Source organism: Asterias amurensis, chromosome 14 (genome assembly GCF_032118995.1).
Source record: "Asterias amurensis chromosome 14, ASM3211899v1".
Lineage (NCBI taxonomy): Eukaryota > Metazoa > Echinodermata > Asteroidea > Forcipulatida > Asteriidae > Asterias > Asterias amurensis.
This window is the reverse complement of record NC_092661.1, coordinates 207,815-234,736: the sequence shown is the minus strand read 5'-3', so window position 1 is coordinate 234,736 and position 26,922 is coordinate 207,815. Positions and strand designations below refer to the sequence as shown.

Sequence of the window (26,922 nt, the reverse complement as noted above, 5' to 3'; positions counted from 1 at the left end):
TCTTAATTTATAACATGATGTGAAATAACATTTTAAACTATACCTAAAAATGCTCAACAACACTTAAAAACAAAAAGTACAAAACAGATGTACTTTTTCGTTTCCATACATTCATATGATTTCTTCTCAAAAGCTGTACTTAAAAATTGAGTAAGAAAGAATCTATTACTCTGGATGTGTAACGGATCTTGGACTTCTATTAAAGCCGATGGTTTCACGGTGGCTTCTCGAAGCTAAGGCAAATAAGAACAAAATGCAGATTTGATCGATCTTTTTTCTCTCATCGACTGCGTTTTATTCTCCTGTTTTGTACTGAATTCCTTTGTAACTCTTACATTTTTAAGAGTTGCGGACGACAATGAAATAAAAAACTCTAATCAAGCGAGTGGGAGGGTGAAATTAAACACTAGAAACCCTACTTGACTGTACAGAGTACTGCTTGATTGTAAAGTGCTGAATTTAAATGGCTGTTTACGGTAAAGTTGGGATGTAAATGGAACTGATATCTAGTGCATGTTAGCTCTGCACTATTCAGCTAGCTCTACTGGCGTAAGATATGTCATGTCTTCCTGCCGATCGAACAGGAGAACTTTTAGTTCGTTAAAGAGCGTCTTTAGATTTTAATGTCTTGAATAGATTCCAATGGGAAGAATACGACCACGCGTTTATCAATTCCTGAATTCAGAGTTCGTTTCAATGAGCTGGATCGTGGAATCAAGGAAAACGGGTCAAGCGACTCGGAGCCATTAATGTTTAAATATAACTTGATTGCTCATACGATGCGCGTAGTAAGATTCACCAATTACTATTACTTGTTCATTATTCGTTTAACGTCGAAGCAATGAATAAGAAGTTAGCATGTTGTGGCCTCTTTCAGTCTAACTCAATCCAAGTACAGTCTACCAAAGTTTAGAGCTACATGCAAACATGGGGAGATGGTCCAATTTACTTGCCAATTTTAATGTCAATATTAACAAATATTTTAAAGTTGGGACCGGAAACAGTGAGTGCATTAACTCAGCGGAGCACGATATGGCCTTACGAGTATGGATGGGCCAAAAATGGGACATAGACAACACTTGGGAAAAGCCTATTTCGCTCAACTAAACATAACATGCAAGGTTGCCATGAAGCCAAATCGAGGACCTGGCAATCCTGAAGGACATCAGCAACCGCACAAAGAATTTCGTTTTGTAGTTTATTTTGAGACTGACAGTTACAGAAACGTGTCAGTCATAATAATCACTAAGTTTGTTTCTTTTCTGCTTTTATTTCATGTTCCGCTAAATCCAGATCAAAATAATTGCAAACTAGATGATGGCATGATCATGTTGCAAATCATGCTGAGGATAAATTCATCTTCAAGTGAACAAACAACGGAGGATACTCAAGAAGGAAACTACAACTTGGTTTTAAGATTGCTAAGTTTTTGTTGGGATCGAATGAAACAACAATGGTGAAGAGTTGTAGGCTTGGGAGGTATTCCCCAACTGGATGCAGGAGGAGCCTGTCAAAGAACGTGAAAATGCTTCTCCCCACGAACGAACTCACTGAAGTCCTACGAGGGAGTCAAATGGAGGGGCCGTGTACAAACAACCCTTGAATATCAAAAAACATTTATGATTCTTTGGTTCGTTAGTACAGACACATAATATGGTTGCTGGGCAATGAACTTCTCAGTGTCAAGTGTTAATTAAAATGTAAACATTAAATTAATTTGCAAGAATGTATTAAAGGGGCGAAGCGTAATCCATAACTGCTTGGCCCCTGTGTGAAATAAAATGCTGCAGTAAAAGTATATATAAATGATACACAAGATTATACATTTTTTAGTTTTTCTAACTGTGGTTGCACCACACAATCACAACCCCCCCCCCCCACAACATATAGCTACCTCCATCCCACAGCAGGTACAGTTCCCTAACTCAAACCCTACAAGTAACTTTATCTATCTTGGGACACTATTATTTTCGTCGAGCTGCTTCTAAAACACAATTTTTGCTCGAAATTCCCAAAATACCAATAACGCCCAAATTGTGGGTCGGTATGTGCATGGGTATGTGTAGCCCCCCCCCCCCCGGCATGTCTGTGGCTTTCCTTCGAGATGCACATCACAGACAACTGGTTAAGCGCCCTCTCTTGACTTTCTTTACGTTTCCACTGGTACTTTGTTAACTCAAACGCAAATAAACCGATGAGCTTGGTTACCATCTAAGCAATGTGTGACACACTCGAACAACGGCGTTAGATTTGGCGCGGAAACGTGTGTGTTGATAGTGCGATATATCCAGTTCGACGTGTGGTAATATTCCAAATAAATCCACAAAATGGCAGATAAAGAGCAAGGTAAGGATGTAAAATGATTCTTACATGTAAACTGATAAATAATGGTGAAATAATATGTAAATGTTTTACCGTTTAGCATAAGTTTGCGTAGATTGGAGAACTTGCCAAGAATAAGAAACTGACAAAGTAAATAATTTGTCCAATATCCGGACGTTAGATGAGTTCGATGTTGATTGATAGTTGATATTTTTAATGAAGAGTCAGAAGTCGAGATTTATATTATTATGAACTGTAGTGTAGGGTTGTAGGGAAAAATTTCTCGTATCCAGCCTTGCTTTTTTACTCGCTTGAATGAATATTACCAGCGATAGCAAAATCTTAATCTCAAAATAACAAATAAAATATGAGTAGGGGGCCTAACATGCCTAAAAAAACAAAATGCTGGTGGCAGGATATGGAAATCTAGTGAGGATTTATTTCCATGTAACATTGGATAACTAATATAATACATTAACCTTCCTAATAAGCCTCTTTTCTCTGGCTAGAGAACAGACACTAGACAGAGGCGAGGGTAATGTTTTTCTGTTTTATCAATTCACTTTATTGTGACAAAACAAAACAAGGCCATTTTGTTAGAAAAAAATACAACACAAAAATAATTGTCCTCGTCTATAACATTTTTCAGTAAAAAAAATCAATTTGTGTATGTCGCGTTTGTTATGTTTATCATGTTTGCTCTGTATGTGCCATGAGCATTTATGTTTTTGTATTTATGCGCATTAATAAATAGTAGTATGTTCTGTAAACTCTGGAACGGAAAAGTGTTCAAATAATGTAAAACTTGCTTGAACAAACGCTGTTGCTTAAATGACGTTTTTAAATGGTGAATTTCCACTGTACTGTATATATAAAATAAATATTTTGTTTGTTATTTACAGTTCCAGAACCTTTTGATGATGCTGTCGAAGAGCGTGTCATTAATGAAGAATATAAAATATGGAAGAAAAACACACCATTCCTGTACGACCTCGTAATGACCCATGCTCTAGAATGGCCCAGTCTTACATCACAATGGTTGCCAGATGTCACAAGGTAAGCTCTGACAAAGGTCAAAGGTCAAACGATTGGGTGAAGGGAAGGGGAGGGTTGCAGAATGTTGAGTAAAGATGACGAACACAATTGAAAACATTATTCAGCTTTTTGTTGATTGGTTAAAACTTCAGGCCTTAAACTATTTTTTTTAAACATTAATTTACAAAAAATAGTTTATATCGAAACGTTGAGTTGAAACCAACGGTTCTTTTCAGAACCACCCCAACTCATTAGAGATAGTCATTACATGGTGTTACCGCAAACCTTTCTATATAGTTTATATCCTGCGGTTTTGACCCTGTAGTTAAATCTTTCATTACATTGTCTATCTTTTTAGTGTATAATTAAAACATATCCGAACATTTTACTAAGAATGTGAGAGGGCAATTGTTGGAATATTCTTCTTTTATTGTTCTTTTTATCGTGCAGACCTGAAGGCAAAGATTACTCCATCCATCGGTTGGTACTCGGAACACACACGTAAGTCTCATCAAGTGTTTGTTTTACTATTTAAAAATATAATGGATGTATAAAAATAGTTAATACAAACCTTACATACTGTTTAGTTTGAAGCTGATTTCTTTGTGGATTGAGAAAACAAAAACAGTGTTGATACAATTTAAGGAAACCTTCTTGTATACATTTTAATTCTGATGTTCTTAACCTTGGCCAAACCAAACTGACAAGGTCTGAGATTTATTCATCTCTTACAGTACCGGAGTACACAGACCTTGATTTTTCCATTAAAGGCACTCTGTACATTCATTTTAGTTTATTGTTGTTAATATTATTTATCATTTTTACATCTATGTGTCAATTTTTTTATTTTGTTTGTTTTAGATCTGATGAGCAGAACCATCTTGTCATTGCTAGTGTTCAACTTCCTAACGATGATGCACAGTTTGATGCGTCTCATTATGACAGTGAAAAGGGAGGTAAGAATCTCAACACTAATGCATGAACAGTGTGAAGACTTGATATCCAGATTATCTTATCTTAAATAAAAAGTTGCATCCTCCTTTTAGGGTGATCCCCTGGCTGCCGCTTCCCAGGTTGATCCACAAATATGGGTGTGTGGCTTCTGACTGGCACCTCCAGACATATTGAAAAAAACAGAGAGACTGCCAACATAAAGGGCTAGATAGCTTAGTTGGTAGAGCGCAGTTTGTTAATCCGGAGGTCTTTTGTTCAAGTCTTGCTCCTGTCAATTTTATTGTTCAACCCAGAGTCATTTGAAATGTACCCAGTCACTTAATCTTGTGATTTATTATAAGAATGATTCAGTCAGCCATTTACCATTCAAACTCTTAATAAGATTTATTTATTTGTTAATATTTGTAGAGTTTGGTGGTTTTGGTTCAGTCAGCGGAAAAATTGAGATTGAAATTAAAATCAATCATGAAGGTGAGGTAAACAGAGCTCGTTATATGCCACAGAACGCTACCATTATCGCAACCAAGACACCATCAAGTGATGTATTGGTCTTTGACTACACAAAACATCCTTCAAAACCAGGTAAGTCGTGGAATCTTCATCATTTCTCTTGACATTTAGGCAAAGACATCTCTGATTCAGAAGATATAGCTTATTACTTAGATTGACCTTTACACCGATGTGTGTTAGCACTGTATACTTAACTTTCTAGAGTTCGGTGAGAAACATCACAGGCATATTACTTGGGTGAGATTCAAACCAATAACCTTTGCCATTCTAATGTCTTACAAACCAGAGTCTTTCTCAAAGGTTCAATCAAACTTTGTACAACTTTTATTTGTGCAATTTTTATTGACTTAGATCCAAGCGGTGAATGTCAGCCTGATTTGAGACTGAGAGGACATCAGAAAGAAGGCTATGGATTATCGTGGAATCCAAACCTCGGTGGAAACCTCCTCAGTGCATCAGATGATCATGTGAGTAGACTGGTTACCTTCCTTAAACTATGAGTGATTGCCAAGTGGTCGGATAAGAATCTAGACTTGTTGATGTTTAAGAATAGTAATTAATTAAAGGTAATGTGGAGCTATGTTTTTGGTGTACAAGACCTATGTAATAGTTTACGCAGAGCTGTGGCACAATAAACAACCAATCAATCCAGAAACACTATTGCAAGACCCTTCTCTTAGCAATAAGTTCACTGGGTTCTTTTCACAACACACAGTACCTACGGCTTTATGTGAAATCTGAAGGACACAACATTAGTGATTAAGGATCTACAGTGTCAACACCGGGACTCAAACCCACATTCTGCAGGACAGAAACATCAGAGCTCTCTCTGGTGCTCTTATCCTCTCAGCCGCAGAACTTTTTATGTCAACAATTCAGTTTCTCCTGATGTAGCTCTTGTTTGCTCTTTTATAAATTCCTAATTGTTGATAATTCTGTTTACCTTGAAACAATCTTCCTTCAAGATATGCTGAGTACTTTTGAGATTTGATTGTTTATTTGTTTTCATTTCTCAGACCATTTGTTTGTGGGATATCAATAAGAATCCTGAGGAGAATCGAGTGGTTGATGCTAAGACAATCTTCACCGGACACTCAGCGGTCGTTGAAGATGTTTCCTGGCATCTTCTTCATGAGAGTCTATTCGGTTCAGTAGCAGATGATCAGAAACTTATGATGTGAGTAGCAAATCAAATTCAAACTAATATTAATCAGAGATTGTTTGTGAGTAATATCCCCAGGCTTGACACTTCTTTTTCTTTGCTAAAGGCCCAACAAATTTCTGAATAAACATTTTAAAAACTTACTGCTGCAAGAAGAATTCCAGAATTAACTTATCCAAAACAAGACAGTACAATAAAACTTTATTGTCTCTGTTTGGGCAATTTGTGCGGCCTTTAACATAAAAAAGACCACAATATTTAAAGGGCTTTGTCATAAGTCGTTTTAAAACTGTTTTGGAAACTAATGTTGGACTATGGTTGGAATCGCAGGCTTGAAAAATTATGATCGTATCATATTTTTTCTTTTTTGGGGGTTGATTATTTGCGTGCAGTTACTCCTTTTGACTACATGCATTGATGTAGTTTTTTTTTAAAGGACAGTGTCGGGAATACATTGGATTGTAAAATCAAGAATTATGTTGAATCAACTAAAAGAATAAACAAAGTTTCCAACAATAAAAGTCTTTGTTCATCTTTGTTTCAGCTGGGATACCAGAGTGAATAATACATCAAAGGCAAGCCATGCGGTAGAGGCTCATACAGCTGAGGTTAACTGCCTCTCATTCAATCCATACAGTGAATTTATCCTAGCCACTGGATCCGCTGATAAGGTAAGAAATCAAACATTGTTTCAGAAAAACACCTGCATGTTTACAAGCACAAAGACCTGTAAATAGAGGGCAAAAAATACAAAAAATTTGCCCTTTGCAAAAATCGGTAAGGTTTTCCAAGAGTCTGAACTTTTGTAAGTGAATGAGATCTGGATATGATCATCTATACTCCCTTATTAACTGATTAATTCATGAATGTAGTATATTGCAGACTAGTCTTTCTTTCTTAATGTGTTGTCAGGGTTTGTTTTAATTAGTGATATATTTTTGTAGTGTGTTCATTTTCTATTTTGTGTTTATCCCAGACCTGAATTGTGTTCTTAATTCTGTTTCTCTCTTCATGTTCGTTCTTGTTATCTAGACTGTTGCATTGTGGGATCTCCGTAATTTGAAACTCAAGCTACACTCGTTTGAATCTCATCGGGACGAGATCTTCCAGGTTCAGTGGTCACCTCATAACGAGACAATCTTAGCGTCAAGTGGAACAGACAGAAGACTCAATGTATGGGATCTCAGGTAAGAGACTAAAGAATAAACCTATTTATTACCGGTAGTAGAAATAAAATTTATAAATTCTAAGGAAGTCCCCAGAAGTCCATGGGGATCTTATTCACTTGGGAGTTTGAACTATTTTGGGTTTTATGCAAATAAGGTTGCTCCACTTAGTTCAAAGGGTAAGATTTACTTCGAAGTGACTCACGAGTAATTAATAATAAATACAAAGTTAAATGTACACTTTGACAGTCACCATTCCCATTCAACAGTAGCTTCTCAATGCTCTTTATAGCTACCTACCTAGGGACCGAGTGGCGCATGAATTTTTTGTCATATTGATGTCAAGCTTAAGGTTGCTGATTAAAAATTATTTTAAAATCATTTTAATTTCAATAAGATTAATTTCAAGATGAGTTGTAAGTAATTTGTATTGTGACTTTGCTTAACAATTAAGATTAATACACATCTTAAGATCAAAGTGACACCAACTAGCTGGTTGGTACAATGCATGCCTTGTGAATTCTATTTTCATAAATGACAGGATATTCACTTTATTTCTCTTGATGCAGTAAAATTGGTGAGGAGCAGACTATAGAAGATGCTGAAGATGGTCCCGGAGAATTGTTGTTTATTCATGGAGGACACACGGCTAAGATCTCAGACTTCTCCTGGAACCCCAACGAGCCTTGGGTTATCTGCTCAGTATCAGAGGATAATATTATGCAAGTCTGGCAAATGGTAAGCTACTCTTTTCACATTTTTATTTTGCTTGTGCTAAAATGTCAATAATTTGTGTTGTTGTTTTGCTTTGTTGTCCACTTAAGATCACTTAAAAATCTATCTTTTCTACTTGTGACACACTTAGTTTGTTCAAGCGTTCTATTTTGCTTGGTGTAAAATGTGGTGTTTTTCATACCACTGGAAGTCCTACATGAGTACAACAATATCAGACTGTATTGAATGAGTTTAAGCTTTGTCCATTTAGAACAAATGACTGAACGAGATTCATTTGAAAAATTGTTACTGGTTTGACTTTGAACCTTTAAGCTGGTTATTGGTTTAAACTATTGAATTGGTACTAGTCTAAACTTTTGAAATGGTTACTGATTTGAACATTTTAACTAGTTATTGTTTTCTGGTTTGAAGCTTTCTTATTCTAATTTTCTTATTATAATAGTGACAATGTTGTTTGTGCTTACTTTGTATACAGGCTGAAAACATCTACAATGATGAAGAGCCAGACACCCCTGCTACTGAATTGGAACCACCCACCTCACAATAAACTACTATGCCTCCAGGGGACATGTGATGTCTTCCTGAATGTTCCATTTGTGTTTGAGGGAAGAACTTAACAACCAAAAAATATTAGAAAACATTGACCTATTTGTGTAAAACACGCTACCTGTTTCTTTCTTAAGTTAATGACATTTGAAACAGAGTGAAGAAAACTTTTACTACAAAACTTTAATGTTAGGTGAAATAACTATTTCTGTAAAACTCTTAAACTCAGTTTTTAGTAAGTTATTTCATCGGTGTAACAATAAGTTATTAATGACTGCTCAGAAGTACTGTGTACATGTAATTGCCAAACACTCTATGATATTATTTTATGAACAACCTAACCAATCTGGTTGGTGGTCAAAACATTCTGCAGAGCAATTCATGAACGATTCAAATTCTCCAAAATCCTCTGCAGGAAGTTGTTGAATTTTGTAGGATTTTGAACAAACCAAACACACTAAACATAACTTATAAGGCATACATGTACCAATCTTATCAAAGTCCAAACATCTTGGTGAAGGAGGTGTTTTGGAGAATGAGGGAAAGATTCTGCCAAGGTCAAAATGTCAGACCATTAACTATTCGTTTGCATCTATTATAGACTTGACCGATTCCGCACCAAGTCAGTATCAAGTCATGAGAGTAACTTGAGTAAATTATGTGTTTTTTATATATCATGTTGTGTTGCCATTTTGACAGAAGATTACAGGTTTTGTTTTTCTTTTCTAAGTCCATTCATGTAAATTTTAAAATTACTGGACAGGGTACAGTCATGCAATGTTTCAGCAAAAATGCCCTCATTTATAGTTTCTCAGCTCAGTCGATGAAAATAGAAAAAACACGGTACAAAAGTTGACTGTACCTGGCACTTTGCTATGAGAATCCATTGTAGGCAGTGAGTACCTTTATGTTCATGGTTTCTTGTAGAAGGAACTGTTTCTTGAGAAGGTTAGAATGTTAAATATTGACAGAGAAATAAACCGGAACAAAGAAACCATGTAAACTGTTCTTTGATATAAAAACTTTAATGTCAAATTTCTTGTGTGACCTTCATGTATGTCATTATTAGAGATGTTTTTTTTTTTTTTTTTTGATGGGGCAGGTATTTTTTTAAAAATAATATTAACAAATCAAAGCCCAACTTTAGTTGTTGGCTCATTGACAAATCCTAAACGAGAATGCTAATCCCAATGTGGGTCACTCTTCGACCCAGATTTTGGCCATTAGTTGAAAAAACACAAGGGGTAAGTCCAGCTGTTATAATTCTCAATTAATTTGTGTTAAAAATCACAAGCGTTATTAAGTCCAGTAGTTTTATCAAATTTGGGTCAAAATGGAAAACAAAATCCAGCAGTTTCCACACAACTTGGCCCAAGACGTCAGTTGTAAATTGCTACAGCACGCCCTCCTACGGTATGATTTAACCAGCTTGACTGCCTTCTGCAAAATATCTGTATGACGGGCCAAGTCGTCCTATTGCAGCGCTGATAACAGACCATTAACAGACACAGGACGACCTCGTGCTTGTGTGGGCGTATAGGGAAATTCGCAGAGCTGGTCCGGTCGAGTCGGTAATAAAATGCTTTGTTCGGAAGGACGAGCCAGTCATGGGACGAGTTACTATTCATAACACTGTCATGAATGCGTGTGCACTGTGTCATCAGGAGGAAGTCATAATGTAGTGGAGTAAAGTTATCGAACATGAAACTCTTTGTAAATAAATGGCTGTAAACAATCTCAGAGATGGCGAAATTACAGCATCAAGTGAGCTTTGCTGAGGAGATAGAGTATAAAGAGCTGAAGTTTGAAGGGGTGAGTGAGTCTTTGTTTTCACTCACAAACTCATGAACTATCGTCAGTTTTACAATACAATTAGGCAGTTTCATCAAGTTGATTTTACGTGTACCAAAACACACACACACACAGCCCCGAAAAAAAAGAACGAAATATATTAAATCATAACTCACATTTTGTACAACTCACAACTATGAGACTTAACAGCAGGCAGCAGCATTCTCTCCTCGTGCTTACATTTTAAAAATATTTGAAATCGGATGAATAGTTTCGGAGATATTGTAAAAAAAAGAGAGCAACGACAAAAAACAGAGGCTTGGCCTGGCGTGCAGCGCCCATTCGTTTGTGCATGACGTCAACTTTGAACCCCGTGGACAACGGATTTCGGAAATCTTCGGAAAGCGCCGAAGAAGCCCGAAGACGGTTTTTTGCGATGCGGGAGCACATGTTTACACAAAATGAGATAACGATTACATCATCGTGTAGCCGATAAAATTCCGCACATCGTACAGCTAGTCGCATAGCTTTTACTATAAAAACCTATTTTTGTCGGCGTTTTCCATTTTTTGAATCAAGATTTCTTCCAGAGACAATCATCAAAATTGAATGCGACTTTGTCAGTGCTAATTCCCATACATTTAAGTTTAACTTGTGAAAATTTGGTGTAATTTGATTATGTTTTCTTCTCCCGCCGAAAGGTTTTGTTAGACCATTTCTTGCAAAGTTGTCCTAAATACGCACGATTATACATGTACGTCGTACTCGTACATCTTCGTGTTTCCGTGATGTGCCACCACAAGAGGGCGTGTGTTACAATAAGTTTGATAGGCCGGGGCTCTAATAATAGAAAGCTGGAAAGCTGCCCGATCTTGTTTCTTTGATAATTCCTACGTTCTGAATTGATAATAACAGACTGCTCATCTTGAGTCAAAAGAAACTAGTATTGTTATATACTTTTAAAGGCCTATACTAATTGAAACGAAAGTTGAACGAACAAATTGATTGTATATTGGTTTTTAGAAATTGTCTTTGTAAATATAACAAAAATAATCAATGTATACCAATGCCTTCATCCTCAAGTTTTTTAAAGATTGATCTAAATTTTTACTGTGTTAATGCTACAATTTTAAATCAAAGGATCAACTGATCTTAAATTAAAGAAAACACCAGTCATAAACTCTTTAATTTTATTCCATTCTGGTTAATTTAATAATGCTATTTGTTGACATAATTAATAAAGAATATTCACACAAACACCTGCAAAACTTAACACATATTTAATTTTTATAATAAACAATTTCCCCCATGATGCCGCTCCTCAGTTTGATTCACAAAAATCACTTTTTGCCGTTCATAAAAAATCAAACTAGCGCCTCAAAGCACAGTTTGTAAACCTCCTCATTGATAGAGGGCGCTCGCCTAGTGTGCGCCCTCTATTGCCATAGGCTGTGCATTAAACTTGGCCGTGGCCGATATGAAGAAAAACATAAGAATTGAACTTGAACACGGGTACGTTTTTTTCACGATCCACGCTCATTTAAAACGGTATATCTCTGCAACCAAACATCCGATTTCAAAATTTTAAATTGATTTTTACTTCTAAGAATACACCTTAACAGACCACATCTTGTCAGAGAAAAAATCACCTGCATTAAATTTGACTGAAACAGCCTAATACAATCAAAATCACAACAATGACGAGTGACGTGACAGACAGCCAGTGTCTTGACTTTCTGGGTCTATCTGGCCGCCATTTTATATCATCAAACTAATTGTAACATGATTAATATTAATATTATCATGATGGGAGCTAGTGATCTGAGGTCAATTGTAAAAGTTAAAACCAACCATTGAACATCAACAAAGATTTGTTGTTTCTTATTTAAAGGCAGTGGACACTATTGGTAATTACTCAAAATAATTATTGGCATAAAACCTTTCTTGGTGACGAGTAATGGGGAGAGGTTGATGGTATAAAACATTGGGAGAAACGGCTCCCTCTAACTAAAGGCTCTGAAGTGTCATAGTTTTCGAGAAAGAAGTAATTTTCCACGAATTTGATTTCGAGACCTCAGATTTAGAACTTGAGGTCTCGAAATCAACCATCTAAACGCATACAACATCGTGTGTTAATTGTGTTTTTTCTTTCATTATTATCTCGCAAGTTCGATGACCGATTGAGCTCAAATTTTCACAGGTTTGTTATTTTAATTTTTATGCATATGTTGAGATACACCAACTGTGAAGGCTAGTCTTTGACAATTACCAATAGTGTCCACTGCCTTTAAGTTATTGAAGTTGAACACTTCCAACCAAATGAGGACAGCACAATCCCCCATCATAAGATCTGTCCTTGCCAAAATTGCAAAAATTCACGCAGTTGAGTCAAGTTCCTCGCCCAACAAGCACAGTATGTACAGATTTTTTTTACAAAACAGTAAGCCCTATGCTTACTATTTTACTAGGACCAATACAGGTTAAAGGAGACGGTGACAGGTCTTTATTACATTTTAACAAATCCCACACATTACTCCTAGAACTACGTACATTTATGAAGTTTGTTCTGCTATGAGACAATAGCGGAACAAACCTCTTAGTTCTAGGAGTACACCACACAGCCAGTGTTCCACTGATAAGAAGAGAGCAAGGTATCCAAGGAAGGTATTTATTAGTTTATGAAAGTTTGTGTTTCAGGGTTGATTATGTGTAATGCTGACTTTACAGGTTGTTGGTAAAGGTGCATTTGGTGTCGTCAGTAAAGTCAAATGGAGAGGAAAGTATGTTGCTGTCAAGATGATCGAATCCGAAGAGGAAATCAAGGCATTTAGGGTTGAGGTAACACAGACTCTTTTTCAATCAAGCATTATTGCATTTACAGGGTCACAGTGTTTAAGTACACTCATGTTTTTAATCAAAGCCAGCTTGAATTGGGTTGTCTCTGTCCCTAATTCCCTGCTGTTCACTCTCCCACCCTATTTTCTATCCTTAATACCCAATCTACCCTCATCTCTCTTTTTGTCTTCACATGTTCCTTTTTGTATCAAAACCTGTCGGTCATCTTCATTCAGGACTAGTCCAGTGCTTTAATTGCTATTTAGCCTGTAGGCCTACAGGTAGTTCTGTAAAACATGTTAATTTTATTTTTTTCCCCTGTAGCTAAACTTTTGTTTGCAAGTATTGTTTCTGTTCTTTCTGAAACGGCCAAATAAATAATTATAATATTAATATTAAAATGTATTTCATTTATTATATCTTGGGTCACAAACAGTGCAGATACTGATCTTTTACAAAACGATTTGTTGTTTTAAGCTGAATGTTGTACAAGAAGTTAAATATTGTATGATGTAATAAAAGACAAATTAACACAAAACAATCATACATGTAAGTCCAAGATGGAATGTTTTGTTTTGCTCAGGTACGACAGCTATCTCGTGTGTATCATCCGAACATTGTGACTCTGTATGGCGCTTGCACTAGACACCCTGTATGTCTAGTCATGGAGTATGCTGAGGGTGGGTCATTATATAACATCCTGCATGGAGGACCACCTAAAGCTATCTACACAGCAGCTAATGCAATGAGTTGGGCGTTCCAATGTGCTAAAGGAGTTGCATATCTACACTCTATGACTCCAAGGGCACTTATTCACAGAGATCTCAAGCCAGCAAAGTAAGTTTGAACAAGACAGCTGAGGGCGCTCTTCATCATGGTGGCTGTGTTTTTTAGCTCTCCTCTTGCCTTGATTTTTTTTACTCTTGTTTGGGCAAGTTTTTAACATTATTTGTGTAACATTGTGATCTGTAGTTTGTTTACGCTGTCTGTACTACCTTTTGGTGGTTTTATCTGCAATATCTGCCCAGGGGTCGATTGCACAAAGAGTTAGGACTCGTCTTATCTTGAGTTAGGACGAGTAACTCGTCCTAACTTTGGATTTATCTTAAGGTCTGCATGATTACAGTGCAGGGTTGGGACTCGTCCTAAGTCCTAAGGTTAGTCTTAAGTTAGGAAGAGTTTTGTGAAATCGTCGGCAGATGTCTAAGGATTTAGAACTGATGGTAAGCCACCCATGTGAATGTTATTCAGCCATCTTTGATTTTGCTGTACTACTTGTCCTATTTCTTAACAGTCTTTTACTAATGGCTGGAGGTACAGTGCTGAAGATATGTGATTTTGGAACAGCGTGTGATATTCAGACCCATATGACAAACAATAAGGGAAGTGCTGCTTGGATGGCACCAGAAGTATTTGAAGGTAAATTTGTTATTATTGTCAGTTAGAGAATAATAAAAAGAGCTGTGTTAGTCTAATGGACATTTTGCTTATCAGTATTTTCTGCTTAACAACTTTATGAAATTGGGCCCAGTATCTCAAGACAAAATTAATTAATGGTTTAATTTAGCTTTCCCATTCTGTGATTTTTTTTTTTATTTTTTATTTTTTTTTTTGGGGGGGAGATCTTTAATTTGTTTTACTTTGCCGAGCACCCCATACTAGGAAAAGAGAATAATACCCATTAACTCTGATGTGTGTTAGCACTGTATACTCAGAAAAAAAATCATAGGCATTTTACTCGGGTGGGATTAGCGCCCACGACCCTTGCATTTCTAGAGCAGTGTCGGACCAACTAGACCACTGAGATTGCCCGGTAGCTAGAGGCAGTTCGAATCCTAATTGCCTGTGTTGTTTACAAAAGCTCAAGGAAGTACTTAATATACAGTGCTAACACACATCGGTATATACATGGTAAGGGTAAAACCCACATTAATATTTTTTATCCCCGAAACATACTATTAAATGATGATGCTCTTCTATTGAAATGTAATCCCTCTAAAGGAATATTGAGATTTGAGTTGATTTTTGGTTTGCTACAGGGAGTAACTACAGTGAGAAGTGTGATGTATTTAGCTGGGGAATCATCCTATGGGAAGTGATCTCTAGAAGGAAGCCATTTGATGAGATTGGTGGTCCTGCATTCCGTATTATGTGGGCAGTACATGAAGGTATGTATTTAGTAGTCCTTGTTGACGTATTATGTGGGCAGTACATGAAGGTACATGTATGTATTTAGTAGTCCTTGATTCTCTTTGATTTCTCACCTACAATCTAATGATTCATCTGATCCTTCATTATTAGTTGTCCCCCTAGCTCGCAGTCTTTGGTGGGATAGATCCATTTCTCATGCTGGCCCTTACTTTTGGAATCAGCTCCCACTCAGAATACATAGCCTATCAGCCCTCAGTGATTTCAAAACCCATCTCTTCCAGAACAGAAGTTTGGCTTATTTTCAGATATTGTTTATGTTTTATGTTTTAATTTCAATATGTTGCTATTATTATTGTTCTATTGTTATATTGCTATTATTTGTATTCTGTTCCGTGCCATGAGCTGATGAGCGTAAAAACTTGACGAATACCGGTGCGGTACAAGTGTTCTTATTATTATATTACAAAGAATACTAGCCAAGATATTCACAAACTGCATATTGCACTACTCTAACTCTATTTATTTCACTATTTCAAGCTGTAAGTCAAGTTGATTTGAAGATAACTTTAATATCACAAATGCTAACATGGAATACAGGAAAGTATAGTGCGTATACATCCCGTATCCGACCTTGCATATCTTGTGTCTCATATCATCGGCCTTGTTGGATATGGGATGCAGATGCGCTATATTCTTGTCATTCTTATTTTGCGGTTTATCTTTTGTCTCAGTCAATTTTTAATATGATTATGTGTATTGTATTTTTATATTTTCATATTTTTATATGTGCAACTTTTTGAATATTTATGCTTTTCATGTAGGTTTCTTTGTTCATGTGTGCACAGTGATTTTAATACTTCTATAATATTTTTTGATTGTATTTTCTAAGAATCTAGTTTGGCTTAGTTTAGTGTCAGTTATTGTTTTTGTATTGATAGTTGTTTGTATGCTGTGCTAAATGTTATTGTTAAATTGCTATTTTTGTTTTCTGTTCAGCGCCATATGAGCATCAACACTTGACAGACACTGGTGCGTTATAATTTTTCTCCTCTTATTATTATTATTATTTTAATAATAATATCTTTTTCTATCCATTAGGAACCAGACCACCTATGATTCGTTCAATTCCTAAACCACTGGAGAAACTTATGACAAGGTAAATAATAGTTGCAACATTAATTCAGGATTTTATTAAACTGGAAAAATAAGGTGACCTAAAAAACTCTGTAAACCAGTGACTGGTGATTCAAAAAAGTGTGTGTTTCAAAAGAAGTTTGTTGCGATACTGAAAGAGATTTAACTCTGAAATAAAAGTGACTGCAAAGGGCAAGGGCACCAAGGCTATTTTATTATTGGTAGCGGGCACCTTATATAGAACATTGTAAGTTTCTACTGGAGCATTATTAGGCAATGACCAGAGGACCTGGGCATAGAGGCAGTCACCTTCTTTGCTTCCGTGAAGTATCAGGCCTGTGACTGTTTTCAATGTTTGCCAATTGTTCCATTTAGGTGCTGGGCTAAAGAGCCACCTCAGAGACCTGCAATGGCTGAAGTAGTTGGTGTCATGTCTAATCTCATGAAGGTAGGGTTTCAGTTTAATCAGCACTCATCGTCAACATGTTGGTTTTAAGGCCGTTGTCCAGTCTGTTCTTGGATTGGCCTGCTTTCTCCCACAGCTCTCCTCCACTTGGCTCTGTCCGTCATGTCCCTTGCATTGACTCTAAGCAGTTCCATGTCATATGACACGGAGCTCTGCCATGTCTTGCGCGGTCCACCCACAATTACGTTGGTACACCTCTTGACCCAGTTGGCATCCTCCTTTCTCTCCACATGACCGAACCACCTCAGCCTGTGCCTCCTCAATACAGTGCCGATTCCCTCCACTCCGACTCTCCTCCTCAGCTCCTCACTTGACAGCCTGTCACCCAGAGACACCGCACACATCCACCTGATCTAAACTACAAAATGCTGGTCACACTGTGTGCTCATTGATGAGGCTTCAATATTGTCACTAGTAGCCTTAAGGCCGGTTTATAGTCGGTCGCGCGATGGTCGCGTGACGGAAATCTTGTGCGCAATCCTAAGACTGAGGCCTAAAAACCTTGTCTTTTTATGATCGCGCGTCAAGATTTCCGACGCCCGACCATCGCGCGACCGACTATAACTCGGCCTTTATAGCCAAATAAATCTTATAGTTTTGCCTACAATTCTGTCACTGTACGGTGGTAGATTTGCAATCTCGATTATATCATCTCATTGAAGTGTTTGACTATTTGAATGTTTTGACTCTTTTGTTTTTGACTATTTTGTTGAATTCCTTTATTTTAAACAGTACTTTGACGGCCATGAGCAGCCATTGCGATATGAAACTACAGAGGAAGGTGAGTAAGTGTAGTCTGTTTGTTTTCAGTCTCTTTCATTTTGTGTTTGTTGTTGTTGTTTGTTGTTGTTTGTTCTCTCTAGATTTCTTCAGTTGGTTTTGTAAATCCACTGAAGCACTCATTTAAAATAGAACCGTCAAACCATTTTAGGGCAACCAACCATTCAACGATAATAGCTGTTAATTTTGGTTTCACCCTACTGCCTCTAGCTACCGATCAATTTCGGTGGTCTAGTTGGTATGACACTGCTCTAGAATGGCAAAGGTCTTGGGGTTGTCAGTAGACGTTTTAGATGGTCAAGTGTCAGATTGTAAGGGAACATTTGGTGGCCTGCGGAACAATATTCAGAACGTTGGCGGCACTCGAAGGGTTAATGGAAGGTGTTTTGTATTTGTTGTGGTTATTACTTCTCTCTAGTAGACATGTTTCCCAAGTTTTCTTCTGTTGGCTTTTTACAATCTACTTTTAATGTAAGACTATTGGTATTTGTAAAAGCAACTTCACCTTTTTGATAACAGTTGAGGGTGGACTACAGACTCAAGACTCCTGTTATTCTTCAAGTCATTCTACATACTCAAGAACAGGAAATACAGTCATTAAAGCTCCAGACAGGACAGAAGTAGCGCAACAAGAACAAGAGGTTAGTAACTTTGTGGCGTATCATGGCCTAGCGGTTAAGAGCACCGAGGTCAAACTTTGGTGTTTCTGATCAGCAGAGTGTGGGTTGGAGTCCCAGTTGTGACACCTGTGTCCTTACGTCTTTCTCGAAGGCTAAATCACAATTGGAAGGTGTTAGATTTTGTTAAATGTGATCTGTCGGAACGTTCCAGAGAGCTTAGTAGATGTCATTGTTTGATGGAGTACTAGTCTATTGCTTGGTTGTAATACATGATTGACTACATTCTCATCATTCATTAGTATACACCACCATCTAATGTCATCACTACACAAAGACTAAGACTTGACAGCTCATCAAGAAAGAGAGACCCAGAGTATGACAAAAAGAGACGATCCGCTGAAGTTCTTGGCTTCAACAAACAAGAAGACCAGTGGGAGGAGAAACAGTCAAGTAAGTTGCTTTAAAACAATACATACATTGTTCTCACAAAACTTTGTCTGAGGTACACCCTATAACAGGGATTTTTTGTTTACAATGAGATGGTTCTGCGACGGTAATGATGACATTTGGCGTCATCTGCGCATGCGTCGGCTTTGAGGACGGTCGTCCCTCAATTTCTACGACAGTAGTACTGAAAACGACAACGTTTGGCTGAAACTACATACCATCGCAGAACCATCTGTCATCAAAACAAAAACACGTAATATTAATGTTGAGGCACCTTCACATTTAAAATTTCCAAACTCCATCAAACCCCCTTCCACCCACCTCCATGCTTAATGATTTGAAAATACAATCAAACAAAACTAATATATTGATAACATTGTTTATATATTAATGTCAGTGTTTTTAATTTTCAAACCCAAATCACAAGCAATTTTCTTTTTTAAACAAAATTCTTTTTGTTTAAGAAGCATTTAATTTGTGACTTCTCTTTATTTATAACATATGCTGTTTCTTGCAATCCATAAACAATTTAAAGTAAAATATTCTTACCTTTGCTGCTTTACTTAAGAATAATGTTTACTGTTCTTTTGTTTTGTTTGAGTTTTTCAAATATAATGATAAGAATCAATGGAATTTAAAGACAGTGGACACTATTGGTAATTGTCAAAGACCAGTCTTCTCACTTGGTGTATCTCAACATATGCATAAAATAACAAACTTCTAAATCTGAGGTCTCGAAATCAAATTCAATGTCAGAGGGAGCAGTTTCTCATAATAATTTATAATATCAATCTCTCCCCATTACTTGTTACCAAGTAAGGTTTTATGCTAATCATTATTTTGAGTAATTATCAATGGTGTCCACTGCCTTTAAGGAAATAGCATCTTTGATTATTCAACACAACGTTTTTAAAGCTCAAACTTCTGTATATTTTACTCCTTTATAACACCCTAGCTCCGCCTAATCCTCTAATACATGGGTTTGTATGGCCACAAACCTTACCAGGTAGTATCCTTGTTTCTACTTGATATAAGTGTATCATGGCACAATTACATTTACAATTATTATTATTTGACAGGTGTTTTGAGAAGTCACTATAGTTCTAATTAGACTCTTACCCATTGAGTCTCACTTGACAATAGTTAGATACCCACACTCTTACTTTACTAGGTTACCTCTGAATCTCATATTGACCACAAGTTGCATGTATGTTCAAGCCTTGAATGGTTTTTTTAAGGGGCACAGCAATTTTCCTCAGGTGAGGGGTACTTCTTCTAGGACTTTGCAAAGGGCACCAAAGTGGTTTCTAGCCCTGCCTTTTACCTATCCCCCCCTCAGACCAAAGCCTTGCATGTGGATTGGGTTTTCAGTCCCTGATTGCGTGGGTTTCCCCAATTGGGGTTTTCCTCCAGCATCTAACTCTGAGCATTTCCTCTCGTTGACCATTCATCGTGTAATTGGCGCTAATTGTCGAATAAATGGTTTTGTATGCCCGCTAGTTCTTATAAATAAATTACTCTATGTCATGTGCATGTACTTTTAGGGTCATTTCTTTGTGACAAGTCTGATACACAAACCAAGTAATGCACAGCTTTGTTCATTTTGTATAAAAGACTTTAGCCTAAAGAAATGATATGATCCAAATAACCAAGTTCTGACTAGATTAAGAGGTTAGAGTGGGGACAAGACAATTGTCCTACAGCATTATTTTCTGATTTCATTTGACCCTCTTGTAATAAGAAATTGTGAACGGAAATACAAGTAGTTCCTGGGTCAGCATGATAAGTGTTTGTTGTATGGATGGCATGTTTATTGGAATGAAGGAACTATTCACCAAACCATTTATGTATCTTCACGATGATAACAAGAAAAGTACAATACATTGAAGTATACTTGCCGTGAACGTCAGATTCAAATCCTAGCTGTTTTGTTAGTAATGCATGAAATAAACCAGAATTGGGAATGATGATTTGTCATGTCGGTTCAACAATGTCACATCTGAAATAGCACTATAGCTCGCCGAAACACTCCTAACAAAAAAGTAATTTTCTTGGTTTTGTGTACATCCAGGTGATTGTTACGGGAGAAACAACATTATGTCCCTTTTTGAAACCACAGCTTTGACCCTTGGTTCGGCTCAGGTTAGCTTGTCCCAGCAGTTGTGTTGACAATTGCGGTTGCTTTGCGTACGTGTTCAGGGCTTCAGACGAGATCTATATAGGATGGAGCTTGAAGCTGAATCCAAAGGGCTTGTGACACTTTCAAACTGACACGTACACTAAAGAATGCATGTAAATCTAGTGTAATTGGTATTTAGGAGATTAACCTTTGTTGCACTGACACTTAATTTCAAATTGCATTAACCGCATGATCATTTTACTTTGAAATTACTACATGCATGCTAAGATTGTTATTTTGCCTGTGTTTCTTTGCAGAGTCTTCCGTTACTTACACTCATCGCCGTTCTAATTCCCATGGCAAGATCGATTCCTTCTTAGATATCCCAAACCCAGTACCCATTATTCAATCTGTGCCTTCAACCCCAACCACCCACACCTCGCCTTCATCTTCTACTGTCTCAGCATATGCTGTACCCAGAGTTAGCCCACTTCAACGCCCACATTCCAGTCACCTTCCTCATTCACAAACAGCCCCATATGACTTGTATGAGTTTGATCCCATGAATATGAAGCAACGATCTAACTCTGATGATGGTACGTTCCTTAGTTCTGATGAGAGGTCTTCATTGACTGGGTTGGGTCATAGTGTACAGGGTGAGTCAAAATTGACCGAGATTTATGATTTAAAAACAACAAAACAAGTGACACTCAAAACCCAAGTAAAGCATATATTTAACAAGCATTGTTTCCTGCTGAATAACAAATAAAACAAATTGACAATTTCTAAGAGAAAATATTCCTACTTTATTGAAAGCACTCGGGTTTGTAGCTGTCCATGGAATGTTAATGCTTGATTGAAGGGCAGGGCGTTAATTATAGTTTGCATTTGTTTTGTTGAGTAGTCTGTGGACAGCTTGCAAAATGATACCTTTATTAAAATAGACCAAACTCCTCTTAAGAATGATCAATCTCTTTCATTGTTTTTATTCCAATCAGCAGGGGAGAGTGCCTGTTAAATTAATAATGCTTAACTGAACTTATGAGAGTCATTTGTTTATTTTGAAAAACATCACCAATCTCGGTCAATTTGATTTTGACTTGGCCTGTATCTGCTTTAGTCTTGCCTCAGGTTAGCGATGATACACAGAGACACACATCTTATCTTACTACACAGCAGTTTGGTAAAGGAGAAAGACCTGTCCGTAGTGTCTCAATGGAACCTAAACACTCTGGTGAGGACTTGCTAATAACCTTTTCAGTTCTTTTATTTTGCTTTATACTTTCTGCAACTTCATATAATTCACTCAATATTAAAATGTCTGTTTTAGGTGCTTAGTAATTACTCAAAATATATATAAGCATAAAAACTAACTTGGTAATGAGCAACAGATATTTAAGCACATGAAAAGTTTGACGTCTGAAACAGTTAGGAGTGACTGGAATTGCTAGAAGTTGAAAGATCGACTGGTGCAGTCTTTCGGAACAACTCTGGAGCGCCTTGGTTTCAGACGTTGAGCTTGTCATGAGCCGAACTACATGTATGTAAATGTCATGTTAAGGGTCGACCTAGAGCCGCTCCTAATCTATTTGGCTCGGTGCTACTTAGGAGCGCCTGACTGAGATGGGTGAATGCATCAGTGATTACATGATTAATCTGACTTAAGACGCTTACATGTTCAGAATCTTATGGTTTTTGTTATACAGGTACCTTTGAGGAAGAGACTGTTATTCCTATGGCATATATGACACTGGACCATCATCTAAGGGTAATCATTTAACTCTAAAAATCTCATCAATATTATTAGGCTGTGTCTGAACATGGAGGAAGGATGAGAAGGAGCTCGAACGACCCGCAAAACCGCAGAGTAACAAAAGAATACTCTGACAATGCCCCTGTCTGACCAGTGGAAAAAGATAGGGGACCTCCAGCTGGATGGCCGATTAACGAGCAGGATTAGATCTCTTTGTACAGAAGGTGTGGTACCGCCAGACTGCGCTCTTGCCTGCTTGTAAAGTTGAATCATTGGAGACAAGATTTGTGAATATACACGTTTTCATTTACCGTTTGTGGTGTTTCACGGAAACATCATGGCATATTTTTACATTTTTTGTGACTTTCCAGTCACTAGCGGTGGTTCAAGGCAGACGTGCACGATCTAGTCCTAGCTGTAGCCGAAGTCGTCGTTTTAGACACAGCCTTATAAATACCACACATATAAGTATTTCTCATTTGATTTGTGGAACCACGCATGAAGTGTCATCCATTACTTTGCCTCAATAATAATCCTCTCACTGTCTTTATTGTTTTACAGTGTAATGTGATTTATAAATGATTTGTTTTTGCAGCCTCTTGAGCCTAACCCTAATTCCAGAGAGTCAATGGAAATCTTTGCTACACACCGACAGGTAAGAGCTTTATCATCATCATCATCATCATCATCATCATCCTCATCATCAGTCAGGTGCACAGTGCACAGCAGACGGACTAAAGCTTTTCCTTTTCTATCCTGTCTTGTTCTGGTGTGGATTACAAAGAGTTAAGACTAGTCTTTTCTCGAGTTAGGGACGCAGCTCGAGTGAGAACGAGTTACTCAAACTATCCATGACTAGGGTTTGGGTTTTCATTTGACCCAAGAATGAAGCCATTGAAAATCTTTAGTGCTAAAAATGTACTTTCTTTTCCTCCTTGTTTTTAATATTTTTTATTCTAGGAAGTCTTAAATATGTTAAAGTTTAGTCATTTTGTCTTGGTGGCAATTTTTAGAATGTAGAAATTAGTCAAAAATGCTCACAAATATATTGCTGTTATTAGAAATATGTTGCTATTTATTGCTTTGTACTTTACTATTGCAGGCTGCCCAGGAGCTGGTTAGAATACAGACAGAAATGGCTCTCTTTCATCAAAGAAAGTAAGGATTTGTTCTTAACTTGTTTGTTTTTGTCGACACTTTTTAAATCTCTATATTTTATTGGTATTTGTATTGCATATCTGTTGTAAGATTTGATGAGTTTTCTATATATGTATTATGTTATTGCTGATTTGTATACTTTTGTAAAGCCATTTGATAGCCATTTGCATATTCTATATTTGTATTTCTTTTTCTCTGCATTTTTTGTGTTTCTTGTAATGTGCAGTAGAGTACATGTATTGTATATTCATATAGGTGCACTATAAATGTCTGTTGTTATTATTGTTATTACTATATAAGACTCTTGTATAATTATTATTGCTATTAACACTAAACCAATCTACACAGAATTGTTTATTAACAGCTAAAAGATGTTAATAGATTGACTCTTTCTACAACTCATGGTATCATGTACAATTAACATGACTTGTCTTTATAATGGAGTGAGAGAGTCTCTTTTAGTAACTACAGACATGTAGCTTGTCTTTGTCGGTTCAAGCTTTTTGTATTTTCTTTTGTGGTTCTATTGTCTTAAACAACAATTGGTGGGATTATGTCTTTTCAGAGACCTTTTTTTTTCCTTTTTTTTAAGTTAGTGGTTTTTTTTTCTTTTAATTATTTGTATATTTATATATATATATATTTTCACTTCTATATTTTCACTTCTATGAATTATTGTTATTTGTAAAAAGGACTTTTCGGCCTGCTTGGCTGCCAGTGCAGTAGTTAAATAAACCAACTTAATAATAAATAAATGTTGATTTTGTGAACAGGAAAGAGTTAGCGGATGAGTTAGATCAAGATTGGAAGGATCAGCAAGATAGTTTGAGAATGATTGATGAGCATAATGAGTTACAACGAGAAAAGGTAAGTAGAGTGTCGTAGGGTGTTGTGGCCGAGTCGATGAGAGCACCAAACTCAAGCTCAGGTGCTTCTGTTCAGCAGAGTGTGGGTTCGAGTCCTGGTCTTTACACTTTGTGTTCCTGAGCAGAGGCACTGAACTATAACTGCTTCTTTCCACCCAGGGTTTAATGGGTCTTGTGATTGATTTAGCCCAGTAGCGCACGTTTGTGATAGCTGCTTTGTGTTTGTTCTGATAATTACTTTGTGTTTAAAGTTTTTTTTTAAATGTTACTCTGTAAGCGCCATGAAGCATTGTTTTTTTGATGGATTGGGCGCTATACATGTGCAATGTATAAAGGACTTTGTTCTTGTTGTTTTCAGGAGACACTGATGGAAGTCCACAAGAATCTAAGATCTCAACTTGATATAATCAGAGCCCAAGTTCAACGCAAACAGAAGTTACTTGGTAGAAAGTTGTAACCAATTGATGATTGAGATCAGCTCCAAACAACTCTTTGTCTGACTTCAAATACTGCTGCTGGTGTTCACATGGTCAGCCAGTGGTCAGCCAGTGGTCCACCCATTGGTCATCTCATGGTCAGCCCATGTCCACTCATGTTAAGAGTTGGTGTGCATCTATAACTGCTCATGTGACACTTAACATGGGCGTGAAGTATTCTTTATCTGCGATTGCTGAAAGAAATCTCAGAAAATGCTTTGTATTTAAAGGCAGTGCACACTATTGGTAATTGGTAAAAACACCCTTGTCACACGAAGTTGTGTGCGTTTAGATGGTTGATTTCAAGACCTCAAGTTCTAAACTTGAGGTCTCAAAATTAAATTCGTGGAAAATTACTTCTTTCTCCAAAACTATGGCACTTCAGAGGGAGCTGTTTCTCACAATGTTTTATACCACCGACCTCTCCCCATTACTTGTCATTAAGAAAGGTTTTATGCTAATAATTATTTTGAGTAATTACCAATAGTGTCCACTGCCTTTAAGAAAATCTTACTTTTAGTGTAAACTTTTATGTTTTTTAATCGGTTATAAATTAGGGCTATTATCTTTTAAAATAATTGTTTTTTTTTAAGACGGCTATCTTTTTAAACTGATCAAAGTTTTACAGAATTTAAGAATGAGGTAAAAATTTCCTCTTTCTCTCTCAATTTTGTTAATTTTATAGTTAAATAATAGGACATTTCTTTCCCACAATACTTATGCATGAATAAAAGAAAGTTATCCCAACCTTGAAGTTTTAAACATGGAACACAAACAGTTTAAATTTTCAACAATAATACTTGAGGCTTATCATGATATACCAATGCGTTGGAGTTTTATTGTTACATTTATTTTCTTGTTTAATTAAGACTTGAAATTAGCTGACATGAAACTGTTGTATATTGAAGAAATAAATAAACACAATAACATAAAATGTTGTTAGTACTTAGTTTGTACTTGTGTCATTGTAAATCAATCGGTTTTGTTTTCTAAACACTGTACCAATAAAGACATTAGCCCAAGTCGTTCAATTCATATCGCATATCACTCTGATGCATCCAGTGTTGGCTTATGAAGTAATGCTCACAATACTTGGTCCTTCCTCTGAGTTGTATCTAGGCAAACCAGTTCGCCTTATTTTCCCATGCCTTGTCACTTTATTTAACACCAACATTATTGTAAATACATTATTGGTACACTAATTGAATAGTAATAACCATGTGCAACCCCGTCTTCAAAATCATTAGAAACTTGTTGGTCTTTAACTTATCACAATACCACCATTGAACTATCTTAGTACCAAAAACACAATTGACGTTAAATAAGTTTCGATAAATAGACTGAAAGCTTCTTCATAGACATTTATTTCTCGTTGTTCTGAAATAGCCGATACTATAAACGAATCTTACATTGCTAATTTTTAGATTTGATAGGAACCTACATGTATAACGCCATTTTAATTGGTGTTCGATACGTGGCATGGTGTACCCCCAATGTCTGCATTGTGTTCTGGGAATCACTTTAAAGGCTTTAGGGGATCGACCTTCCGTCCGAGAGGTGCCCCCCCCCCCCCCCCCTCTGCTACATATTGTATGCTTTAAGCCATTAAAAGCTGCTGCATTGTAAGAATAGTGATTTACGTCATCAGGAATGCTACATGGAACTGACACCAAATGAAAACAACTTGTGTAATGCCAACAAAATGTGTGTGCCCCCCCCCCAAAAAAAAAAAAATAATAATAATAATAATAATAATAATAATAGTATGCCTTCTGTGCTTGCTTTTACCGCGCAATTTTGTGCTATATTTTAGTCACTGGCACAAGCCAATTTACTTATAATGAAAAACAACGACTTGTAATTCTTAACGTTTTTTCTGTAATTTTTAACAAATCT

General features: G+C 36.7%; 2 protein-coding genes across 3 annotated transcripts; both read left to right on the top strand.

The window, feature by feature from the left end:
• The first annotated feature begins 2,190 nt into the window (after positions 1-2,190).
• On the top strand, positions 2,191-9,458 carry LOC139947435 (histone-binding protein RBBP4). The gene is made up of 11 exons (XM_071945339.1): positions 2,191-2,346; positions 3,225-3,378; positions 3,808-3,858; positions 4,219-4,313; positions 4,720-4,893; positions 5,173-5,288; positions 5,838-5,998; positions 6,528-6,654; positions 7,016-7,170; positions 7,719-7,887; positions 8,360-9,458. Exons 1-11 carry the CDS (start codon positions 2,328-2,330, stop codon positions 8,429-8,431), a joined length of 1,293 nt encoding a protein of 430 aa, XP_071801440.1. The 5' UTR covers positions 2,191-2,327; the 3' UTR covers positions 8,432-9,458.
• A 543-nt stretch (positions 9,459-10,001) lies between these two features.
• On the top strand, positions 10,002-26,557 carry LOC139947194 (mitogen-activated protein kinase kinase kinase 7-like). 2 transcript variants are annotated; one of them, XM_071945060.1, is made up of 17 exons: positions 10,005-10,242; positions 12,949-13,059; positions 13,640-13,893; positions 14,351-14,475; positions 15,096-15,224; positions 16,306-16,363; positions 16,717-16,789; positions 17,540-17,588; positions 18,107-18,228; positions 18,507-18,657; positions 21,091-21,429; positions 21,894-22,007; positions 22,480-22,541; positions 23,122-23,181; positions 23,629-23,684; positions 24,458-24,551; positions 24,909-26,402. In XM_071945060.1, exons 1-17 carry the CDS (start codon positions 10,174-10,176, stop codon positions 25,005-25,007), a joined length of 1,965 nt encoding a protein of 654 aa, XP_071801161.1. In that variant the 5' UTR covers positions 10,005-10,173; the 3' UTR covers positions 25,008-26,402. The 2 variants fall into 2 exon arrangements, with proteins under 2 accessions (XP_071801162.1, XP_071801161.1); XM_071945061.1 differs by lacking the exon at positions 21,091-21,429 and having other exon boundaries at positions 10,002-10,242; positions 24,909-26,557.
• Positions 26,558-26,922: the final 365 nt, after the last annotated feature.